The sequence below is a fragment of the Acanthochromis polyacanthus genome, chromosome 13 (assembly GCF_021347895.1).
Source record: "Acanthochromis polyacanthus isolate Apoly-LR-REF ecotype Palm Island chromosome 13, KAUST_Apoly_ChrSc, whole genome shotgun sequence".
NCBI lineage: Eukaryota > Metazoa > Chordata > Actinopteri > Pomacentridae > Acanthochromis > Acanthochromis polyacanthus.
In genome coordinates, this window is record NC_067125.1 from 17,184,095 (window position 1) to 17,206,124 (window position 22,030).

The 22,030-nt window shown below is 44.2% G+C and overlaps 1 protein-coding gene across 17 annotated transcripts in view; it reads left to right on the top strand.

The window, feature by feature from the left end:
* The window catches only part of mecom (MDS1 and EVI1 complex locus), a 132,295-nt gene extending 113,773 nt beyond the window's left edge, over positions 1 to 18,522 (top strand). For 2 of the 17 annotated variants that reach the window (XM_022192555.2, XM_051958038.1), the window contains 13 exons: positions 167 to 278; positions 458 to 605; positions 733 to 913; positions 3,857 to 5,252; positions 5,472 to 5,562; positions 6,969 to 6,995; positions 10,685 to 10,851; positions 11,107 to 11,184; positions 12,785 to 12,954; positions 13,940 to 14,084; positions 15,973 to 16,242; positions 16,341 to 16,527; positions 16,637 to 18,522. In XM_022192555.2, the coding sequence (XP_022048247.1) occupies positions 167 to 278; positions 458 to 605; positions 733 to 913; positions 3,857 to 5,252; positions 5,472 to 5,562; positions 6,969 to 6,995; positions 10,685 to 10,851; positions 11,107 to 11,184; positions 12,785 to 12,954; positions 13,940 to 14,084; positions 15,973 to 16,242; positions 16,341 to 16,527; positions 16,637 to 16,771 (3,107 nt within the window). In that variant the 3' untranslated portion in view covers positions 16,772 to 18,522. The remainder of the gene's footprint in view (positions 1 to 166; positions 279 to 457; positions 606 to 732; positions 914 to 3,856; positions 5,253 to 5,471; positions 5,563 to 6,968; positions 6,996 to 10,684; positions 10,852 to 11,106; positions 11,185 to 12,784; positions 12,955 to 13,939; positions 14,085 to 15,972; positions 16,243 to 16,340; positions 16,528 to 16,636) is intronic. The other 15 variants (XM_022192558.2, XM_022192559.2, XM_022192556.2 and 12 more) reach the window with 15 other exon arrangements.
* Positions 18,523 to 22,030: the final 3,508 nt, after the last annotated feature.

Sequence of the window (22,030 nt, forward strand, 5' to 3'; positions counted from 1 at the left end):
CAAGGATCCTGAAAGCAGGATCTGAACCAGGCATGCTGTGACCTTGTGATATGTGCCCTGATCAATACAATATCGGCACACTCCCTACAACATTTTTGGATTTTTTTGGAGGGTAAATCAATTTGATTCGTGTAGAAATTGCTTACAACTTTTCTCTTGTATGTAGGAGTGGATAATGACCTGAAGGCCCAAGAACCTCAAGACTTGCGACCCCTCCACATGTCCCATGGACTACATGAGTGTAAGGAGTGTGATCAGGTCTTCCCCGATGTCCAGAGGTAAGAGGACAGCAGACAAATCCAGTCACATAATCTGCATTGGGAGATTTTTTATAAATCTAAGTTTTTAATAGATGCATGCAGAGAAATGATGCGGACTAACAGCTGTATGACACAAACAAATCTTATCATGAAGTGATAAATTCTCATTGTTGCTTTGTTTTCTGTATTTCCTGCAGCCTGGAGGCCCACACTCTGTCTCACTCTGAGGAGCGGGAATACAAATGTGACCAGTGTCCCAAGGCCTTCAACTGGAAATCAAACCTAATCCGACATCAGATGTCGCACGACAGTGGCAAGCACTACGAATGTGAAAACTGCTCAAAGGTAAAGTGAAGACTTTTGAAGAGGGCTACTGAATAAATGAGTATTTTTGTGTGCTTTTTCAAAAATTGCATATTTTTTAGAAGCAGATAGTAACTCTCCCGTGTGTCTGTGTGGTTCCTTCCCCCAGCAGGTGTTCACAGACCCCAGTAACCTACAGAGGCACATTCGCTCTCAGCACGTTGGGGCTCGTGCCCATGCCTGCTCTGACTGTGGCAAGACGTTCGCAACGTCTTCGGGCCTCAAGCAGCATAAGCACATCCACAGCAGTGTCAAGCCCTTCATGTGTAAGTCACTAAGACCCTACCTATGTAAGTCTCTTCAGTACATTATAATAATCACAATAATGACATGCTTTGACTTGCCTTTAATAGAAAAACTGATGTTTTTGCAACAAAAAAAATACACTTGAAATTGAGCTTTTTATGTTCTACAGGATTTTCACATGAGATTATATAGTAGCTGTGTGGCAATACAATTTCTTTTAAGACAAGAGTCATGCAGTTTTTTCTGCATCAGCACTCTCTCACACTGCTGATATGGTAATAACAACATTTAAACTAGCGTGCAATTTCATTCAATCCCACTTGGTCTAACCTCACTGTTGGCTGTCACGGTGCGCCAGCCTGATCTACTGTTGATGCTACAGCCAAAAGACTTCTCTTTCGCCTTTTCTTTCTTACGCACACACTTTCTCTGTCCCTGCTTCTCAGTAAAACGCTAATTCCTGCAAGACACATTTTGACCTTTCGCACTTTCACCACCTCACACAAGAGATCTGATCTCCTTCCCCTAAAGCATTATGACCTTCACCCTCTGCCCTTTCTCTCTTTCCCCATTTCACACACATGTGAGCTCACACAGATCGGTCTGCACACCAAATACACACCGTGTTTCTCCTTCTCAAGCCAACACACACACGTATATATACATGAGCAGGAGAGATTGCATCGCCACTGAAGACCTCAGATTCACCACTCTCTCCTCTCTGCCTCCACCACATGCACCATTCCTCACAAATAGCAACCACATGTACAGCCTTCTTCCCCACGCTACCTCTGAATAGGAGTTCATTTGCTGTAATCAGCAGAAAATATGCAGGTTTAAAAACAACTAATGGCTGTGTAAAAAAAAAGACAAAGCAGCTTCAAACATGATGTCTGCTCAGGAGAGATCATGTGTGTGTCTTATGTGTATGTTTGTGTAAGTGCTCTTGAAGGACATGTGCATGTTTTGGACAGTACTGCCATACTGCACAAAATGCACACATGATTCTGTTTGTATGTTGGTGCAGGCAATGTGTCGAGGATGTGTGCGTATGAGCTTCTCTGTGAAAGGAAAGCACTCAGACTTGCTGGGTTATTAATTCCTACACTTAACTCACTATTACTTATCCACCGCTCTTCTCTCAGGAATGTGTTTATAATATTTTGTTTCAGTTTATTAAGAGCTGACGAACACACGCGTGTAATGCATCAGATCTCACGCTCAGTGTGTAATACATGTGTGTTGTTAGTCTATAAATGTCACAGCTACATGATTTATGGTGAAGGGCTTTTTCTTGTAGTTTGCTCAGGCCATGTGGCTGCACTTGTAAAAAGACACACAAAGACAGAGCAAAAGTGGCAGCTAGAATTTTTGTTTTACAGAATTTCTGACTTTAATTTTCAACTTGATGTACTACTTACCTCTCTGTCAATGTCTGAAGCATAAACTCGATTAAAATAATTTTAAACAACCGAAACATGCTGCAAGACACATGCACAATTTACAGGGAAGAAACATCACCTGTAAAACCTTAGGGTCAGACTCTTTTTGTTTCTTTTTCCAGATGTTTGCAAAATGTTCTATACTACTGTCTTGCCCTGATTGTGTCTACCAAAGCCAAACCACAAATACAGTTCAATTTAATTTCTATTCATTAAAATTACCCGATGACATTCGCTCTTGGCTCAAGGTTTCTCATTTGGAGTTCCTCTGGGCTGTTTATTCAAATCTATTTCCAAAATACTTTTTCCTGCTCTTCCTCTCCATCTACTTGAATTGCCTCTTGTGCACCTTGTGCCTGGAAGGCATCCAAAGTATGCAGAAGTGTAATCACAGTGCAAGCCTAACCACTTCCTTATCCTCGTTTTGAAGATCTAATAACAATGTGAGCAAAATCAATCATCCAGAGATGCTTCTGACTGTTTTCTTGTATTGTACAATCAAAGACTTATTGAAACATAAGTTGCAGTTGTGCCAATCTACAAAATTTCCAATTGTGTGGGAGAGTGGGAAACAAAGAAGGATATCTCTATCATTACATCAACTGTATTTTTGTCTCTTACAAGAGTAAAAAAAAAAAAAGATAGAGACAAGAGCACAGGAAAACAATACTACTACTACTCCCCATTCAAAATCAGCCATTTGTAGTAGATAAAGTTGACAGACTAATAATAACGATAGATAACATCAGACGCTGAGGTTTTGTTTCGGGGTCGAGTGTTGTCACTGTACGTCTCCCCGGGTCAGACAGAGTGACAGACAGGCATCAGGGGGTTGACTGTGGGAAGGTCACTTAGGGCAGGACGACAGGGCCTTAGCTATGGGGGCAAGGTGAAGGAGGGCTGCGAGGGGGTGACTGGAGAGGCCCGGAGGGGGAAGAGGGAAGAGGGGCAGTAGAGGACGTGAGACCTGTCCCTGGGAACCGGACTGCAGGATAGGATTCATTCAACTCCGCTTCCTTCACAAACTTAAAATAGAGCCATTGTACTGCGCACGGCTGAGAATGCGTGTGTGTATCTTCATGTCTTTATGCCTGTGTGTGTGTGTGATTGAATTTCTTTGTGTTGTGTGAATATTTTCTGAATGTGCCTGCATGTCCATGTGTGTGTCTGTGTGTGATTGTTTATGGACTCCCTGGGAGCGTCCCTGGGAGGACAATGGGGCTGGAGATGCCTGGGAATTTGGTTTGATGTGCAGGTGATGAGTGGCAGCAAGTGACTCACACCATCAACCAAACAGATTCCCTTACAATGCCAGGATCTAGACACACCTCTTCTTTTTATTTTGCTGGAAAGCTATTGTCAGTGTATTGATGGGAACACAAGCAGATCACTCATGCTGTATTTCCTCTGCCTTTGCTTTAGTGACTAACCAGAGATGTCATATCATGTGATGTAATTTTTGTGTGTGTGTGTGTGTGTGTGTGCGGGTGGATCAGTGTGTGCTGGATACTGATATGCTTCATATCTGTCTCCATGTCCCTGCAGGTGAGGTATGCCACAAGTCCTACACCCAGTTCTCTAACCTTTGCCGCCACAAACGCATGCACGCTGACTGCCGCACACAGATCAAGTGTAAAGACTGTGGGCAAATGTTCAGCACCACCTCTTCCCTCAACAAGCACCGGCGTTTCTGTGAAGGGAAGAACCATTTCACAGCAGGGGGGTTGTTTGCTCAGGGGATGCCACTCCCTGGCGCTCCTGGCTTGGACAAATCAGCTCTTGCGATGGGTCACAGCAGTGCTGGACTGGCTGATTATTTTGGGGCAAGCCGCCACCATAGTGGGCTTACATTCCCTGCTGCCCCAGCATTTCCTTTCAGCTTCCCTGGCCTGTTCCCCTCTGGACTCTATCACCGGCCACCGCTCATCCCTGCCACCACCTCCCCTGTTAGACAACCAGCCCACGCACCTGTAGCTGGGCCTGGTGCAGAGCTGAGTAAGAGTCCACTGCTGCCTCCAAGCCCTGGTGCTCAGGAGTCTCGAGAGCTCCTCAAAGCTCTCCGTAAAGATGGTGGTTCACCTGGAAATCAGATACCAGGATCAGAGCTCCACATCCAGGGCTCCTCATCGTCCACCAAGCAGCAGAACAAGCAAAGTGACCAATCTGAGAGCAGCGATCTGGACGATGTCAGCACACCCAGCGGCAGTGATCTGGAGAGCACATCAGGCTCCGAGCTTGAGAGTGACATGGACAGTGAGAGGGAGAGGGGGGCAGCTCGAGAAAATGGCAAAGGTCCCAAGAGGAAGGCCACTGAGGGAGGCTCCCAAAGCCCCAGCCTGATGGGCAGCGGTGCTGCAAAAGACTTTCCAGGCCCTTCCCTCATTCCATCCTCACTGGACGAGCACACAGCTGTAACAGGGGCTGTGAATGACTCTATTAAGGCCATTGCCTCCATTGCTGAGAAGTACTTTGGCTCCACAGGGCTAGCTGGCCTGCAGGACAAGAAGGTTGGGTCTCTGCCCTACCCCTCTATGTTTCCACTGCCTTTCTTCCCAGCTTTCTCTCCTCCTGTTTACCCCTTCCCAGACAGAGACCTCAGACCTGCAGGCCTGAAGGGTGAACCACAGTCGCCAGCAGATGACGGCAAGAAAGCCCAAGGCAAATCTTCATCTGAGTCACCATTTGACCTCACGACCAAGCGAAAGGAAGAAAAGTTGGCCCCGTTTGCTCCCTCTAAACCAGAGGTCTCACATGCTACTGGTCAGGATCAGCCGCTAGACCTGAGCCTGGGATCCAGGGGCCGTAGACGTAGTGCGAGAGAGGAGGACACCAAGAAGAACCTGAACTATGAAGATAAGAAGGGGGTGATGGAGATCCCAAAAGCAGACACCTCCTTACAGCATGCCAGGCCCACCCCTTTCTTCATGGATCCCATCTATAGGTATTGTTATTCCCAGTACCTCACTTACTGTAATTTAAGTTACCACCGCAGCTTTACACATCGTGTGAACAGTCTCACATACTTAATCTGTACTAAGAACCATATGTGTATTGAGCTTTGCATGTGTGATGTAATTTACTGTCACGCAGTGACTGAATATAGGTCTACCAATATTTTTTGCTGTGCATGCATTAAAAGCTAATAGAAATCTACTATTAGCAGGGTTGAGAAGAGGAGAATGAGCGATCCGTTTGAGACTCTGAAAGACAAGTACATGCGACCAGCTCCAGGCTTCCTTTTCCATCCACAGGTAGGTTCTGATCATGGTGTTTGTGGGAACCTAGGACATTTAAAGGGAACATAAGAAGGTGGCATGTACATTGTTTGCAAGAATGACTAAATTGGGCATTCTCAGAATTACAACTTACTTTGACAGGACAAGTGCAATTTCTAGTTGCGTTCTATCATTGTGAATTCATGATGGCTGTGATGACTCTGGTCATCTAACCATGGTGCAGTCACTGTTGCAAGTTTACTGTTAGCTCCCTATGTATACAGATGTGACAGCAGCCTGGCATTTAACCAGTCCGTGTATATCATGACTCTTTCTATAGGCAGCTCAGTTATTCACAGTGGTTGTCCCAGGCTGACCAAACTGGATTAATGAGGATTAGTGTGTGGCTCCAGTCTTACCCAAACTACTGCCTGTTAAGCCCATTGTTGGGTATCTGAAACAGATGTGGCAGAAAGAAAGGGCACATTGTGACACGTCTTCCCATAATGTGTCTTTGATTACAATATAAAAAATGATATGCTCTTAAAGCAATGATTTCTGCCCCTGGGTTTTCTGTGCCAATATTTCCAGGGTGAGGTTCCACATAATGTCTGTGTGTGCATGCATGCACGCGGGTCTATGTGTATGTGTGTCGATGACATGTTGCATTGACGTTCATTTGTTCAATCTTCCCCCGTGGGTGAGAACGGTCCGTCGGAAAGTGAAAACACCACTTTCTCAGGCATATGATTTTTTTCCCTCTTTTCGGGCCGTTTCAGGTCTGGTTTTTACAGGCTGTTTCATTTGTCTGATTTATGTCCCCTGTCCAGACTGCTGCATGGGCCCTGCCTGCAGCAGCCACATGGCCGTCCCACACGCCTTAATGAGGTGTCCTATCAGTAGAAACACTAACAGAGTGCTTAGGCCATCTTTATGACTTTATGATGTCTGGACACACAAATCATTCCCACAAATACCAGACCAGGGTAGGTCTAAGCCATACCAGGCCAGGGCCCCTTCTGTATACTTTTGAGGGGGTTTGTTTTCAGTCACCTGACTCATTCTTGAGCAATATATCAAAAAAGAGGCTGCAAAGCTGAGGGGACTGGAACTTCTTTTCAACCTTTAGTGATTCAGCTTTTTATTTCCTGGCAGGAAATTTTACTGCTAGGCAATACTGACTTAGATTACATACTGGAATTGTATTTGTAGCCTTCTATAATGAGCTTATTGAACACCAGGAAGTGTTGGGAACTATTAGAGCCTATTATAATTCCAGTACCATAACTCTGCAGATAGGCAGCTCATTGCTCATTCAGAGTTAATTGCACCAAGACCCATCATCCCCTCTACACCCATATGTGTCCAATCAAAAGCTGTTGATTCATGCGCCACTTCCTGGTTCTGACTGCTTTTTCTTTTCCTTCTCTTCCGCCCCTCAGTTTCGTTTACCAGATCAGAGAACTTGGGTAAGTTCCTCTTTAACCTACAGTACTGCCATGTGTCTGTACTTCTACCAAACAGACTTCGTCCCATAATTAATGCATGGGCTGCATAACAGTTTATAACTGACATCACCCAGCATTCGCATGGCTTTAACCTGGCACCATCACGCACTGATGAGACTGCTCATAGAAGCACTTTAGTGTATATGAAGATAAAGAAATTCCATATCAATGATTATATTGTACATTATGAGAACCAGAGCCTTGCTTTTTTATTTCATTAGATCTTTACGCTTCACTTATCCCTACTGTGCTTCACATGAAAGAGTTTAGGTGGGGATTTCCAGCTGAGCTACACCCTGTCCATGCAGCAGCTCAGAATACAGTATATGTTTGCTTATTTGGAGAATGAAGCAGGGCTTTTACAAATGGGTAGTTGGGGTGGGGGGGAGGATGCGTGGAAGGTGGGGTGGTGGGTGGTGTTTGGGGGGAACTGCTTTACATCAGCAAAAGGGTAACAGTCTCTTTGGGACACTGGCGGGGGGAGTGGGAGGTTAGTTCCTCCCTCCAAACATCTGGTTCCCGATAAAGATCAACAATTGAGAATGCATCTCGCTAATTAAGGCCCTAACAGCATCACTGACATCTGAAGATAGCCAATCAACTGCTGGTCCCAGAGCGGCGCTACAGCAACAAGCAAGTTTACAGATGCATACACACTGCCCGCGGGGAAGGACAAGGGGGTTTCGGGAGGTGTGTATGTGTCTGAATGTACATGTGTGTGGGTGGGTTTGGGGTGTCTCTTACACAAAGGGGTAGGAGGGCTATAAAACCATTGAAAAATCACTTTAGATCAAAACGTGGAGCCGTTTATCCTTACGTCGTTTAATTCGAGCATTTCACACACAGCACTGTCAAACAGTGGCCTAATGAACCTGACTCACCATCCATAAAAACAGTTCAATGACTGAAGGTTTTTGAAGTGTAGTCTGTGGCAGACTGAGGGTTACTAGTCTAATCTTTTGGACTGGACGTGTGAATCATTTACCGCGTGATCGCAAACAAAGCATTTAACTGGTTTAGAAAAACTGCCAAGTCCCTTTCAATTGTTTTGAAACATTTAGGCCACAAAGTGTGAGGCCTGATAATGAGACATTTATAAAATTTATTTTGTTCTCACATGCAACAATGGGTTCAAAAGCAGGTTTGAACTACCTTTAAAATGTATTTATTTAAATCATGCACAAAGGTGAAAACGAAAGACACTTGTTTAGTTTCAGTTAATCATATCTTCATGCATAGTTTTTGAACAAGAACTATGCAGGAGCTACTCTGAACAGCAGCATGAGTGGGCTGAAGTGGGAATAGAATTCCCCAATAGATGGAGCCAAGATGGAGTAGTTTTCGGCTCTAAAAATGTCTTATCGAACAGGTTCGATACTGCCGACAACTTTAGGGGCCCCAGTGTTCCCAAGAGTTATGGCTTCTCATTGAGCACAGCAGACAAACTGAGCGTTCACTCCAGTGTCTGAAAAGAAACCCAATGAAATACACAGTGCACATTGAAAAGAAATATGAGAAGCGTTTCACTTCAGTCATCTTCGCAACCTCTTGCCTATCTTTCAGTGCATTCCCCTCCTTCTTTTTCTCACTTCCTTACTTTCTCTCCACCTCTGTCCCCCACTCGCCTTTGATTCATGGCGTGCAGCAACGGCATATTCATAATCAAACAGACCTGACACTCCACATCCTCCCTCAGTGGGAACGTCGACGGCTGCGGCAGGAACTTTACACTCGGCCGTCACTCCTAATCAGCCAATCCCAACACCAGACTCCACCACCATCCATCAGCCATCAATGCTTCTCTCTCAGGACTCCGTTCGTGCTTTCTTTCTTTCTTTCTTTCTTTCTTGTTTGCATGCTCTTTTTTCTTATATTTTTCTTTTCTTCTTTCCTCTCTTATTTTCTCCCTTATCATCTTGTCCTTCATCGTGCTTCTTCTCCAGTTCTTCTCCTCTGTTTCTTTTCCCTCCGTCTGCTCAATCTTGGCGTGAAGCCTGAGAGTGACAGAGGGTGAAAGCAGGAGATGGAATGTCAGAGTCGGAGCAGGGCTCTGGTGGAGGACCCGAATCACCATTGATTTGTCGCCTTATTGAAATAAGAATAAGAAACAGGTTGAAAATTTAACACACGCAAAATAATGCAAATTTGTGTGGCCCCTTTTTAAAAAAAAGGAAAGAAACTCCTCTGTGTGTGTGTGTGTGTGTGTGTGTGTGTGTGTGTGTGTGTGTGTGTGTGTGTGTGTGTGTGTGTGTGTGTGTGTGTGTGAGATGGGCTGACAGGCCCTGCGGCCTACTGAGACCCCCGCCCCTCCCTCTAGTTCTCCCTTCACTCCCCCTCCAGCCCCCCGCTCCTCCCCCATCCCGCCCCTCTCAGCACAGCGATATCATTATTACCCGTGTCTGGCCCTTGATCAGTAATGTCAACATCTTTCATATTGACGAATGTGCTGTCTGCCCGCATTGTGCACAGAATGGTTTACAGCCCAGCAGTGGACATGAATCACTCCTCTGCCACACACACACATACAAACACACACACACACGGACACGTATCTGACAACACACAGATACACACTAAGCACGTACAATCACGCTCTCATACAGTGCACATGCCCTATAAGCGCAGGCGTTTTGGACACACATGCACTCCCGCACATAAAAATGCATTACAAATACATTCTTCTCTCTCACACACATACATATATTTTCCCTTTTACACACATTGAGGGCAGTTAATCAACTACGACCACCATGCAGCTCATAGTTTCTCATATACATACACATACATATCCTCCTCTGAGAGTATCTGATGAAAGTAAATGTTCAGCTTCATTAGCAGATTGGCTGCAGTGCTTAATGTGTGTGTGTGTGTGTGTGTGTGTGTTTGTTTGTGTTTGTCTTACTTTACGTATGTATATATGAGACTTGGCTGCATTTAACATTCACAGCTCCACACCTGTTCACCAATGACCGTGAATGTGAGCATACTGGTTTTTGTTTAATAATAAAGTTATGAATCAGTGTCAAATGGACCTGTCATGCACATATACCAGGGATTTGACCTTGTGATGCATGAATCATTGATGAACGTCATAATAAGAATTTGCCCAATACCTGTTTTACTTCTTTTCAACTGGTACGATGCCTGTAAACAAGGATCATCAATCACACAAAATATGAACAAACCTGTTTAGCAAGTATTAGTCATATCTCCAGTAAGAAACTTTTAACTGTAAATCAGAATCATATACATAAATATTTGACATTTGTGCCTAATGTCAAGAAATTCACGGCAAATGCAAAAATGTGTGATTTCTGCACTTCTTTAAGTGAATAACATCCACAGCTTTTTGTATAATAGTTATTACATTTATTTAGATTTTTGCTTTTTATTGCAACTTGCAATCAGAAACCAAAAAAAGCATTCCAGCACATCCTGCAGCATAACCGCGTGGCTATCTGCTGACTCCAGGTGTCTACTGAATGTTTTATTTTGCCTTAAAATCCTAAAAATCATGATATAGCTTCATGAGTGGCATGATTATGATGAATAATGCTGCTTTCTAAACTGAAACAGAAAACATCAGTTTGCTTGATTTGCAGGTTGAACATTTGCACTCACTCTGTCCTTCCTCTCTGCTGTCTCCTCAGATGACGGCGATCGAGAACATGGCAGAGAAGCTGGAAACATTCAATTCCTTGAAGCCAGAGTCTGGTGACCTGCTGCGCTCCGTTCCCTCCATGTTTGACTTCAGAGCTCCACCTTCTGCACTTCCAGAGACGCTGCTGCGCAAAGGCAAGGAGCGCTACACATGCAGGTAACTACGGCAACTCCTTTGGCACATATTGTCTAATTTTTAATGTCATATCGCTAATAATTTACCATTCCTCTTTTGAAAATAGTTTAGATATTGCTGTCTTTTCTCTGATTGCTTTCTTGTGAATCTTTTCTAAAACTGATGTGTGTTTTGTGGGTGCTTCTTTATGGTATGTAAAGCAACACACAGTAACACACTGATCTTTTTAGAATGTTATATGGAATCACTTCACAGTGTCTTTTTACTCCTTTATAGATACTGTGGAAAAATATTCCCTCGCTCTGCCAACCTGACTCGCCACCTCAGGACTCACACGGGAGAGCAACCCTACAGGTAAGACTATTTCTACGAGAGTATATGTTGCCCTTTATATTGTCTTTTGGAGTTGTGTGTGTCTGTTTGTGGGTGTTCGTATCTGGTTTGTGTTCCTGGGATGTTGCAAATAGTCCTGTAGAAATATGCTACCTGAGTAACATCCTCCTCTCTTGCCTTCTGCCTGCATCCCTCCATCTATCCTCCTCACTCAATACAAAACTCTAGAGGCACATTGTTTGATTTGTGCAATAGCACTTTAACTCCTCCATGAAGAACTGCTTTTCTCTCCTGTGAGTGAAAGCAGCAAACACATTTTCACACAGTGTATTCTGAAGCCGACGTACAGACAGACGTCGTTCATTTGTTAACAGCTTGTGGATGTTTTCCCAGGGATTACTTGTCTACATTTAGAACGGAGTTTATGTATGTTTTCTTATGCCATAAAAGCCTGGAATAATTATCCTACTGCTAAATAATTTGCCTGATGAAAAATGGTGTCCGTCGCCTGGGCGACAGGAGGGGAGGGAGGGGGCTCGGAGTAAAAGAGCTGAGAGGAAGGGAGGAAGTTTGGTAAAAATTGGGGTGATGAGGAGCATGGGCAGATGTCCAGACCCGGCAGCTGTGGTCATTTCTCTTGTGCTTATGAGGCCAGACTCAAAGTGAGCTGCAAAAATTTGGCTACTTGCCCCACCAAGGAAAGCTTTCTTGCCATCATAAGATTAAGTTCTTTTTTTTTTTTTTTTTTTTTTAGGAATTATGGTAATAACACTAATCTTACTAATTTTGTTTTGTGTTTGGGAAACTTTGGTTACCATTGTCAAAGTCTCCCTGCTCAGCCTCCACGCCACATCAGCACAGCACATTGTTCCAGGTGCTTCTGAGGGAGAAGTAAAAGTAACAATGCAATAGAATTTCGGCACACGTGTAAAAATGAATTTTGTACGTTTACTACATTTGGATAATGAGTGTACCCTGGCTAGCACTGCTCAGCTTTGTAGTTACTAAGGTAGAGGAATGTTGGCCCAAAGTTTGGTGGAGGCCTGTTGACCACAGGGGAGAGAGAAAGACAGATGCAGGCCTCTACTGCCCCAGTCTGATAGCCTGCACTCTACACACTGGCATGCCATTAAAGATCGCTGCTGTTTATTGTAATTTTTTGTGGAGATAACCGAGGGGTTCCTGAGGGACAGCCAATCGAGCGAGCTAATTCCACCAGAAGAAAAGATGTAATCTTCTCGTATAATTTTGCATGAAGAAACTTGGCAAGAGCCCCTAATTTTGCAGGGCTAGAACCAAATCTGTTGCGTGCTTATTTTGTGAGAGAAGAATGCAATTTTATTGCGCTGGCTGGAGATAAGAGGCAGAGCTGTTTCACCTTAAACAAGCTCCTCCATCATGTCTGGGACTGCAGGACTGCTGGGACTGTCTGTATGAGTGTGTGTATGTGTGTCATACATTATGCATCCCATTATGTTTCCCACAGAACAAACCGCAGGTTCCTGATTCATTATGCACTGCAGTTGTATTTATGACTTGCAGCTTTTGTTGTATTTTGCTGTATTTCTTTTGTTTGATATTTAAAATAGTTTAAGTAAACTGGCCTCCGCTTTTTCTGCAGGTGTAAATACTGCGACCGTTCCTTCAGCATCTCCTCCAACCTGCAGCGTCACATTCGTAACATCCACAATAAGGAGAAGCCCTTCAAGTGCCACCTGTGTGACCGTTGCTTCGGTCAGCAAACCAACCTGGACCGTCACCTCAAAAAGCACGAGAATGGCAACCTGTCAGGTGAGGAGCAGGTTTTGTAGATTGTGGAAGCTTTATTAGATGACAGAAAATTGTAGTTTTCTCTACTGTTTCAAGCATTTTTTTTTTCCATATTTTATCAGCGAAAACGAGAGCTGCTTTGCTAGTTGGTCAGATTCATAAATCCTTCTGCTGAATAATATAAAACATAATTTACTCATGATTGGAGACGATCTTAGAGGCTGAGAAATTAAATTATATAAATCTGTCATCAACCTCAGCAGCCATGCAAAATATTTTTTGAATGAGTTGCTTTCATCAGCATCACAGCTCACGGGTTTGATAGGTTGCATCACTCTGGCTCTGAATCAGCAAAATGAGCAGTGACACCTGGCCACAAGCCGACAGCAGCAGGAGGCTGCCACTCAATCAGACACGATGTGCAATCAATCAAGTACAAAATCAATTATCAGACCAAGCTTTCACTTTTAAGCAATAAACAATACGTTCCCTAACACACAACACAGAAATAATAGACTGAAAAATGTCAGGCAGAACAGCTATTTCTCTAACGTAATAAAACTGTGGCCTCTTAAACCTCGCAAACACTTTGGTAAGTGTATCATTACAAATGCTTTTGGTGCAGGCAAGCATTTTCAGATCTCACGTAACTTTATTTTCAATTGTAGCCAGGGTCCTGAGGTCTCCAAAGATACCAAATATTTCATGGAGAATTCAGTGGAAATGTGCATAACAAGATGCACACTCCAGGTTTTTTCCTGTGATGTAATGGGATTACATCAGTAGGGAAAAACTGGATTTCACGTACTGTGAATTTATTTTATCACTTTAACCAGCAGATACAGACATCACACTGCAGTACCATGTGAGGATCGTCTATTTTTATTTGAAGATACAGTATATGAGATATTTGAAATAAGCAAGCAGTCATTGTTCAGAAATGTTTTAGGGAATCATGGTGAAATCTCCCAACAAATAAAAACTGGAATATTCTGTCTTTCTGAAGGAACTGCGATGTCGTCCCCGCAGTCTGAACTGGACAGTGGCAGCGCCATATTGGATGACAAAGAAGACTCTTATTTTAATGAGATAAGAAATTTCATCAGCAACACGAGCCAGAACCAGGCATCACCGGACCCCTCTGAAGAAGGGTAAGCACAGTTTAAATGTGGTCATGTCTATTTTCCTGATCAGATCTGTATCGAGCAAGCCAAACAAAAAGATGCTTATCGTTAATAATCATTGTTTCTTGACCCCCAGCATCAGAAAATTAGATACAGATGACTGTTCATGAAACTATACTTACTAATGTACATTAAATGACTACAAACTGTGACTTTTATTTCCATTTAAAATGGGCTCAAAGAACTTGAATACATGTACTATGGGTCAGCTGCTATCGGCCCATTTTTGACTTTTCATACCACCCAGTGAGCCTTCGCTAATAATCGCGTCATGTCTCAAAGTCTTGAGTAGAGAGCAATCATCTGTACGGACACTTAAGATAATCGCAGGTTTTGAAAATGTGAAGGAGCTCTTTATATCAGTTGCCTTTTGGCCACATGCAGGAAAAGATATCCATGCAACTTTGTCTGAGCATTATGCAAATAAATTCTTGTAGCTGTGATCAGATCAGATAGCAGCTGAGAGGTCTGCTCAGGTCTCCAAGTTTGTTTTCTTGCGCCTCATGTTGGTGTGATCACAGGACAGATTGTAAAAGCCAGATAGAGATCTCGCAGACTGATTCGTGATTGTGCAGAGGGGGGGGGGGCACAGAGCGTCAGAGGGACGGGAGAAGAGAGGCGGGAGGGAGGGGGGGAGTGCAGCAGTTAGAACACCACATCTGGAACCAACATGTCTGCCTACAGGAAGAGGGTAGAGGGGGTGGGGTCAAAGGGTCGGCCTGTGTTTCCTTTCAAAGTGCTGTGCTCCTGACTACTTCTGATAGATACTTTATCCCCAGCAAATTACCACGTTTGAAAGCGTAATTAGCGAATCTGTTTTCTTAATCACAGAGTTCTCGCTCTCTCTTTTGGAGCTAGTTCCTCCAGCGCGCTTTGCAAAGCTGAACACGGCACAAATACCACCTTTCCTGCCCCGAACTCACTATTCCTGTGGGGACTTTGTTGAAAGTGCGGTATTATCAGCTGCTGATAAACAAGGCGAAACGATGCAAATCCTTCATGTGCGAAAACGTAATCTGCAAGAATTCCCTCTTTTGCATTTTCTGCACGCTCACATGTGCCCCTTTCAAATGCAGGTATCTTGCTTATAAACATTCCATAATTGCGTGGCGTTGTGCTTGATGTGTTTTGTTCCTTGTCCATCCACTTCTCCCCGTTCCCTTTTCAGTCCTCGAATCCTTTGTGCAAGAAATGGCATTTTTGGGAGCTGACGAAAGATGTCCCAGAGTATAATTAGTGAATCAGTCTTAATGTGGTTCCAGATGATTTAGCAAATGGTGGTTTCCTGTGGCGCTGAGACAGAGGGACAGATTAAGACTCAGGCAGTTTGGATAGCTGGCCCTCTCTCCCTCCGCAGGGATGGAGGAATGGGCCGGTTGGCAGCACTCTCATAACTCTCCCACCAAATGGGGCTGTCAGCTAAATATTTTGCCTATTAGATGAATACGAGATAGTCGGGAAAATAAACAAGGAGAGAGGCAGAGCACTCCATTTAAGTGTTGCGCTGATCAGCCCAGTGCTGCCGTGCCCAAAGGGGCCCCAAAGCCTCGATGACAAACGGGATTCCGGCTCTGCTCAATCCCAGCTGCCATGTTCTGCCTCAGATCCATCTCTTCTTGCTTTTGTCCCATATGTTCCGCTGTTTTATATGTAGTTGGAAAGGACTTTTAGAAGAGCATGTTAGAAACCAAAAACTAAATATACATGTAGAGTTTTTACTCTTGTCTTATTCTTTATGTTACTAATAAAAGAAGCACTAGAAGAAGAAGTTTTCTGAAACATTAGAGGAGAATTTTTCAAAAATGTGCAGCTAACATGGTCACTTGTTTAGTCATTTTTTCTATTTCTTTGTCAGTTTAATTCATGTTCCTGGTGTCAGGTTAAACGGTGGTCCATTTGAAGAGGAGAAGCCCCTGATGGCCAGCCACGGGTCACGTGACCTGGAAGACGAGGAAGCGGAGGAGCTGGAAGCTGATGAAGAAGAAGGAGAAGACAACAGCAACACCCCCGAGAAGCCGGAAGGAAAGGTGCTTCCTGGCAACCTCAGTGATGACATAATGCAAGATGAAATGGACTTCAGTGAGCAAAACGACTTGAACCTCAGCTGTAAAACCTCTCCTAGGAGGTAAGCTTGATACAAGGATGCAAATCTAAAACACACATCTTTCTGTCAGCATGAAAATGTTGAAAATGGCTCATTTTAATGTTGTGCTCGACCTCCAGGTATAAGGATGAGGAGGACCAGAGCAGCTACTCAGCCTTGGATCACATTCATCGTTTCTCTGAAATGCGCAAGCTGGAGGAGAGTGAGCTTAGTGACGGAGATGGAGACGAGGACGATGGATCATTTGGCTCCCCTTCTTTGACCGAGGCAGTCAAACAGCCCCTCTTTAGGAAATCTAAGTCTCAGGTTAAAAAAAGTCTCACTTCACATGCATGCACACCTGTTTACCTCCATGTGTATATATGTTAACATTTAAGACTGAAAGTTAAGTGTAATCCATCTCCTGCTTCCTCAGGCGTATGCCATGATGCTGTCTCTGGCTGAAAAGGACTCTCTCCACCCGGCCACCCATACCCCAGCTACCATGTGGCACAGTCTGGCACGGGCTGCCGCTGAATCCAGTGCCATCCAATCCCTCAGCCATGTATGATGATTCCCATTTAGAGCCTACACCTCTCAACTCCCCCCTCCTGACCCTGATCTACCTATGGCACTGGGAGTCCATCGCGGGGGGCTAATCTGCAGGGGCCCCTGATCGTCCACAGAGTGACTGCTGAGCAGAACCACGGCCCATCTGACTGCCTTACACACAAAAGCAGGGTCACTGTCCAAGCAGAACCCAGACCCACACCCAGCCCCTAAAACCTCCAGCAGATAGAGAGCAAAACGTCCCTCTGAGACCTTAAAATTGATTTCTTACACCAACCAGGATGTGGTGAAAATAATAATTCTAAAGTAATAATAGCTGTATTTATTCTTCTGAATTTCTATGTTTTGCACCGCAAAGGCAGCTGATAGATTTGGAAGGTGGAGGTGCTGATGTGTCACTGCTAGACTGACCAGCACATAGAAGGCGAGGAGAACATTTTACGCTAAGAGTGAGAGTTTGGTCGTGTCTCTAAGACAGCTGGTTTCAGCCTAGAATGTTTCACGTGTGTAAAGCATAAGAACCAGAACAAGAATTCCCTTTAAACCCCGGAGATCCACAGGTGTTTCTCATAAATACATGTACTTGATGATAAAAATTGAAAGGTGGGGTGAGCAACTTTGGTTCAAATGAAAAACCGCTCCATGTAAGGACAGCACTAGCAGCGCTTTAATATCACTGAAGTCATTGAAGAACAAATGGGGAAAAAAAGTAATTGTTCAACTGAAATCAGGCCAGTTTCCTATCTGCATTTTCATAGCTGCGTGTGTCTGCACAATCATAGCACTGTACACAAGTGTCTAACAACTGTTCTCCACTGCACTCCATCCTGCCCGCCTGCGCTATCTGTGAAAGGATATAAATAGATTGTCTTTTTAGTGGAAGAGAAGAAAAACACAATGTTTTTTTTTACTGAGATAAGTAGCCAGTGCTGAAGTTAATTGTTGTTCTGTAAAGGGCATATGTCTTTTTCAAAACCCTTGAATCCATCCTAGTCCACCAACAATACCACTAAATAGCCTGAATGCTAGTCGTTAGCTACTCCATGCTCGTGTGTCTTTCATTTTTAGACAATCATGATTTTTGTTTTCATTTTTTTCGTTGGTGTTGTTGTTGTTATTTGCTGTTGTATTTTGAGAATTGTATTTATTTCTTGGCAAACTGTAGTTTGTTTACTGAATAGCACTGCTCTTAGCCCAGGTGAAGGGGAGATTCCTAAAGCCGGGCCTATCCCAGAGTTCAATGGGGTTTGTAGATTACATTTGAGTGCCGGATAGTATTAAACATACAATTCACTCCTTATTCTACTAATGAAACCGGTCGATGAATAGATATTACTTAGGGTTTTTTTTCTATGACAATTTAATGATTCAATTGTAAAAAATGAAAAACATTATAAAGAATGAATAATAAAAAGCCAGGTATAATTTCTTCATAAGCGCATGATTGGTCTGGTAAGATCTGTATCTGACATTTTCTACGGTTGTCTGCAAGCTTGTGTGATGTTCGGTTCATGTTAATCCCTTGTGCCAAACTTATGATAAATAACAGATTACTTTCATTTATTCTCCCGTTTTGAGGGACCAGATTTTTCTGTTTGTTTTTGTCGTTGTTTTGTTTATAATCGATTTTAAAAAGTAATCAGCAAGTTGAGGTACTTTGTTTTAATGCTTTCTACAATGTAACTGTTATGCATTTCAATTCAATACTGTGGGAGGAACAACTAAGAAATAAAGGACTACAATGTGGATTGACATGTTTTCCATTCTTTCTTTATTTCTCCTCAGATGTTTCGCTCAACCTTTTGTCTTCCATCTCCCTCACACCTCCCCGCTCCATATAGTCCTTCTGGCTGCCCATCATCATTTTAGCCTAAATTGAAATTTATACTAAGAGACGTGAGTCAGAACACCACCTGGCGCTTTCTTCTGGCGCTCCCATGGCCTCCAAGGGCGAGGGAGAGCCTGAACTCTGGTCCTCTTGTTTTTTTCTCGAGGCCTTGGCTCACATAGAGAGAGGGAAGCAGAGAAAAGGCTGGAGAGGGCTTGAATGTGGTAGTGGGAGCGGAGGCAGGAATGTGTCCTCTTTATTTGTGTCCGTTTGTGGGGCATGATGGATGAGGTGGGTAGATGTGATGACCTGGCTCATCGCTCAAACACTCAATAAGAGTCCCATCCTGCAGCAGGCCTCCCCATCCGGCACCCCCCTCTGTCACTGCTGCCAGCCAACGTGGGCGGACATTGTGGCTGGGAGGGTTGGAGGTTTAGCAGCTCCATTGTCCGGCGAGTAGCTCGAGCGGGGGGTTGCAGAATTGGGCATGACAGTGAAGATGGCTGGCGCTGACACTCGGCATTTACAGTGCTCTTGGCACCCTAATGGATGGGTTGTTTTCTTAAGGCCTGTCGTCAGCCCTCAGGGCTCCGTGGGGCGTCCAGCTTTGATGAGGTCACAGAGGGTCATGCAGTGTTGATGAGGTCAGCATGGGTCGTCCAGCTTTGATGAGGTCAGCTGCAGTGATGGTCGTGATGGCGTAGGCCGGGGCCAGAATGAAGTGGCAGCTATACTGGTCCTGAGTATGGGTTTTACCACCTGTACTGGACAAATTCAAGCTTATGTAATTATGGGACATTGTCAGTATTAAAGCAACTGCATCCCTTTTCTTTAAGACTTGTGTCTGCTAAGTCAGTACCTACACTATCCTGAAAGAGCAACAGACATTACATGACCTTGATATAGTGAATATAGCATTAGCATACAGTTTCCTAGTTACAATTCCAGCTGATATGAAACATCAACCTCTATGTTGTTTCCTGTTCTTGCAAGGCTTTTGACAAATTTAAATCACTTTCCTTAGTCGCCTTGTTTTTGGTCTCCACTTATTCCTGATGGAAATTTCTCGCTCTTTAGCAGGCAAATGCTACACCATCGTCAGTCAGTCGTTGGATTGTTTTTTAGAAGTTTCTTACTGACAACAGCTATGTGCTGCTGCCAAAACCAACTCTATAGGATCAGTGAGAGTGAACCAAAACAGTAAAGCTGCAGGCCGCAAAACCAAAACAATGACCTGAAAGACACTGTAAAACTCTGTGGGGCTGAGGCGAGCTGTAGAGTAGGATTTAAATTCTCAGCAGTTTTTTAACTACAGCCTACGTCTTTTACACTGCACATAGTCAGATAATTCATTGTACTGGAGTCACCTAAGCAACCAAGAGGAACAGTGATTTAACTTCAACTATAATTTAGATTGTCTATGTTCTATTAAAAATAACTGGAACAAGCACAGAGATAATTCCAATCATGCTATATTGGTGCAGATTGATTATGCACTTGGAGAAAATGCATTCTTTTGCAGGTGCAACCGTAAAACAAGGATTTAACAGACAGGAATTATACCTTGACTACATCTGGTAACTAGCTTTTCTGCAGCCGCCAAGTTTTCAGTGACCTTGCCCCCACAGCAATTCAAATTGCCCACGTAATTACATCACGTATATTAAAAAAAGCTTCCCCTAGACAAAAGTCTAAAGCCTCTGTCTCTTGAAGGAACACCAAAATATAAATATTATGAATAGACAGCAGAGTGTGTAAAGTCATTGTGCCTGGGCAGCCGGTGGGTTTGGCAGCTCGTGTGTGTGTGCACTGGATTGATCAGTGTTGATTAGCACATGCCAATGTCACCCATGTATCCTCTCACACTTAATCAACACGTTGGGACGAGTTGCTGCCATCATTAACCCGCAGCCTTTCATAAAGGGCTCAGTGTGTATCCAAGTGTGGCTGGCAGGGCCGCGGACGTGTGTGTAAGTGTGTGTTTAAAGAGCTGAGGAAGTCGGACAGAAGAGCATACATTAGTCAATGCAATCTGCTTTAGTTAAATGTGAAACGTGTGTGTGCTTCAAAGGGGAGCTGGATCCCCAAGCTGCCGTGTCCGCATGGTGTGTGTGTGTGTGTGTGTGGTGGTGGGCACTGTGGGCAGCTCTTGGTGGGGCTCGGAGCCACTCAGCTAATGGGGCAGCTGGCACAGCCTCAGAATCCATCAGGCCTCATTACAGCTCCTGTTCAGCCACCGTCCACTCCCCCCCCCCCCCCCCCTCTTTTTCTTCTTCTTCTTCTTCTTCTTCTTCTTCTTCATCCTCCTCACCCCAACCCTTCCTTCCTTCCTTTTCTCTGCCGCCCAGCCAACCCTGTGTGGCATGTAACCGCCACCAGGCCGCTTGCAGGAACATACATCACACCCCCAGAGAGAAGGAGGCCTTTACAGCTGGCAGCTCTCACGCTGATTGACTTGGCACCCTTGCTGACTCAGACACCAGGGGAAACATTTCGAAGAGGGAGACATTGGAGGGCGTGGGGGTGCATCCTTCGAGGGGGGCTAGTATGGTGCATGGTAAGGGTGCTCGCTAACAGCTGGCACAGAGCGTTTGGGTGGGGAGACTCCACAAATCACCACATCATGTTTAACAGCAGCACCTACTCTGTTTGGGTCCTCCTGTGTGTTTACAGGACAAACACACCAACTTCTTCTTCCCTGCTTATCTTTGTGTCTTTTTCTGTCTGCTCCCTCTTAGAAAGCAGTAGAGTTTAAGGCTGCGGTTTCATTACACTGTTTGTTTTTCTCCCTGGAGGCTATGGGTCATTAGTGTTATTGATGGACAGTCACTACAATCCCAGGGAACAGAGCAGAGCAGCCGTGCACATGTTTTTAATATGACGAGTCTAATCAGGATAGGCGTGGTGGCAGAACCACTTGGAGCCTGCTATTGAAATCATCTCTTTCTTTGCTCTTGGAGTAGATTAGAAAATAACTCATTGGGCCTTCGGCTCAGTTTTTAAAGGAGTGGTGCAAAGATGAAGCTTCTCATGCTGTTGGCGCAACTTTTACATAAAATGTATGCATCAGTGCAACACAATTTGACTATCAAAATGAATTATTGTGAAGCAATCACTCATGTGCACTCCTGCTCAGGAGGTTTCTCTGTTCTGCACTGAGCTCCACCCAGTGGTAGAAAAAAAGACATGCACCTACCTGCACATTTAGGCTTGAAGACCTCACCAATTAAATAAAACAAACCTCAATACGGTTTCTGGTCAGAACAAGGATAACTTCTGCTAAATGATGCAAGCAGCTTTTCTCAGACAAGCTGACACGTTCAAACCAAAGATACGCTCTGTGCTCACAGTGTGGGAGAGTTTTTCGATACACATCTTTTTGCTGCCTGGACATTTTAATATTTATTTTTTCAGGCAACAACCAGACAAATG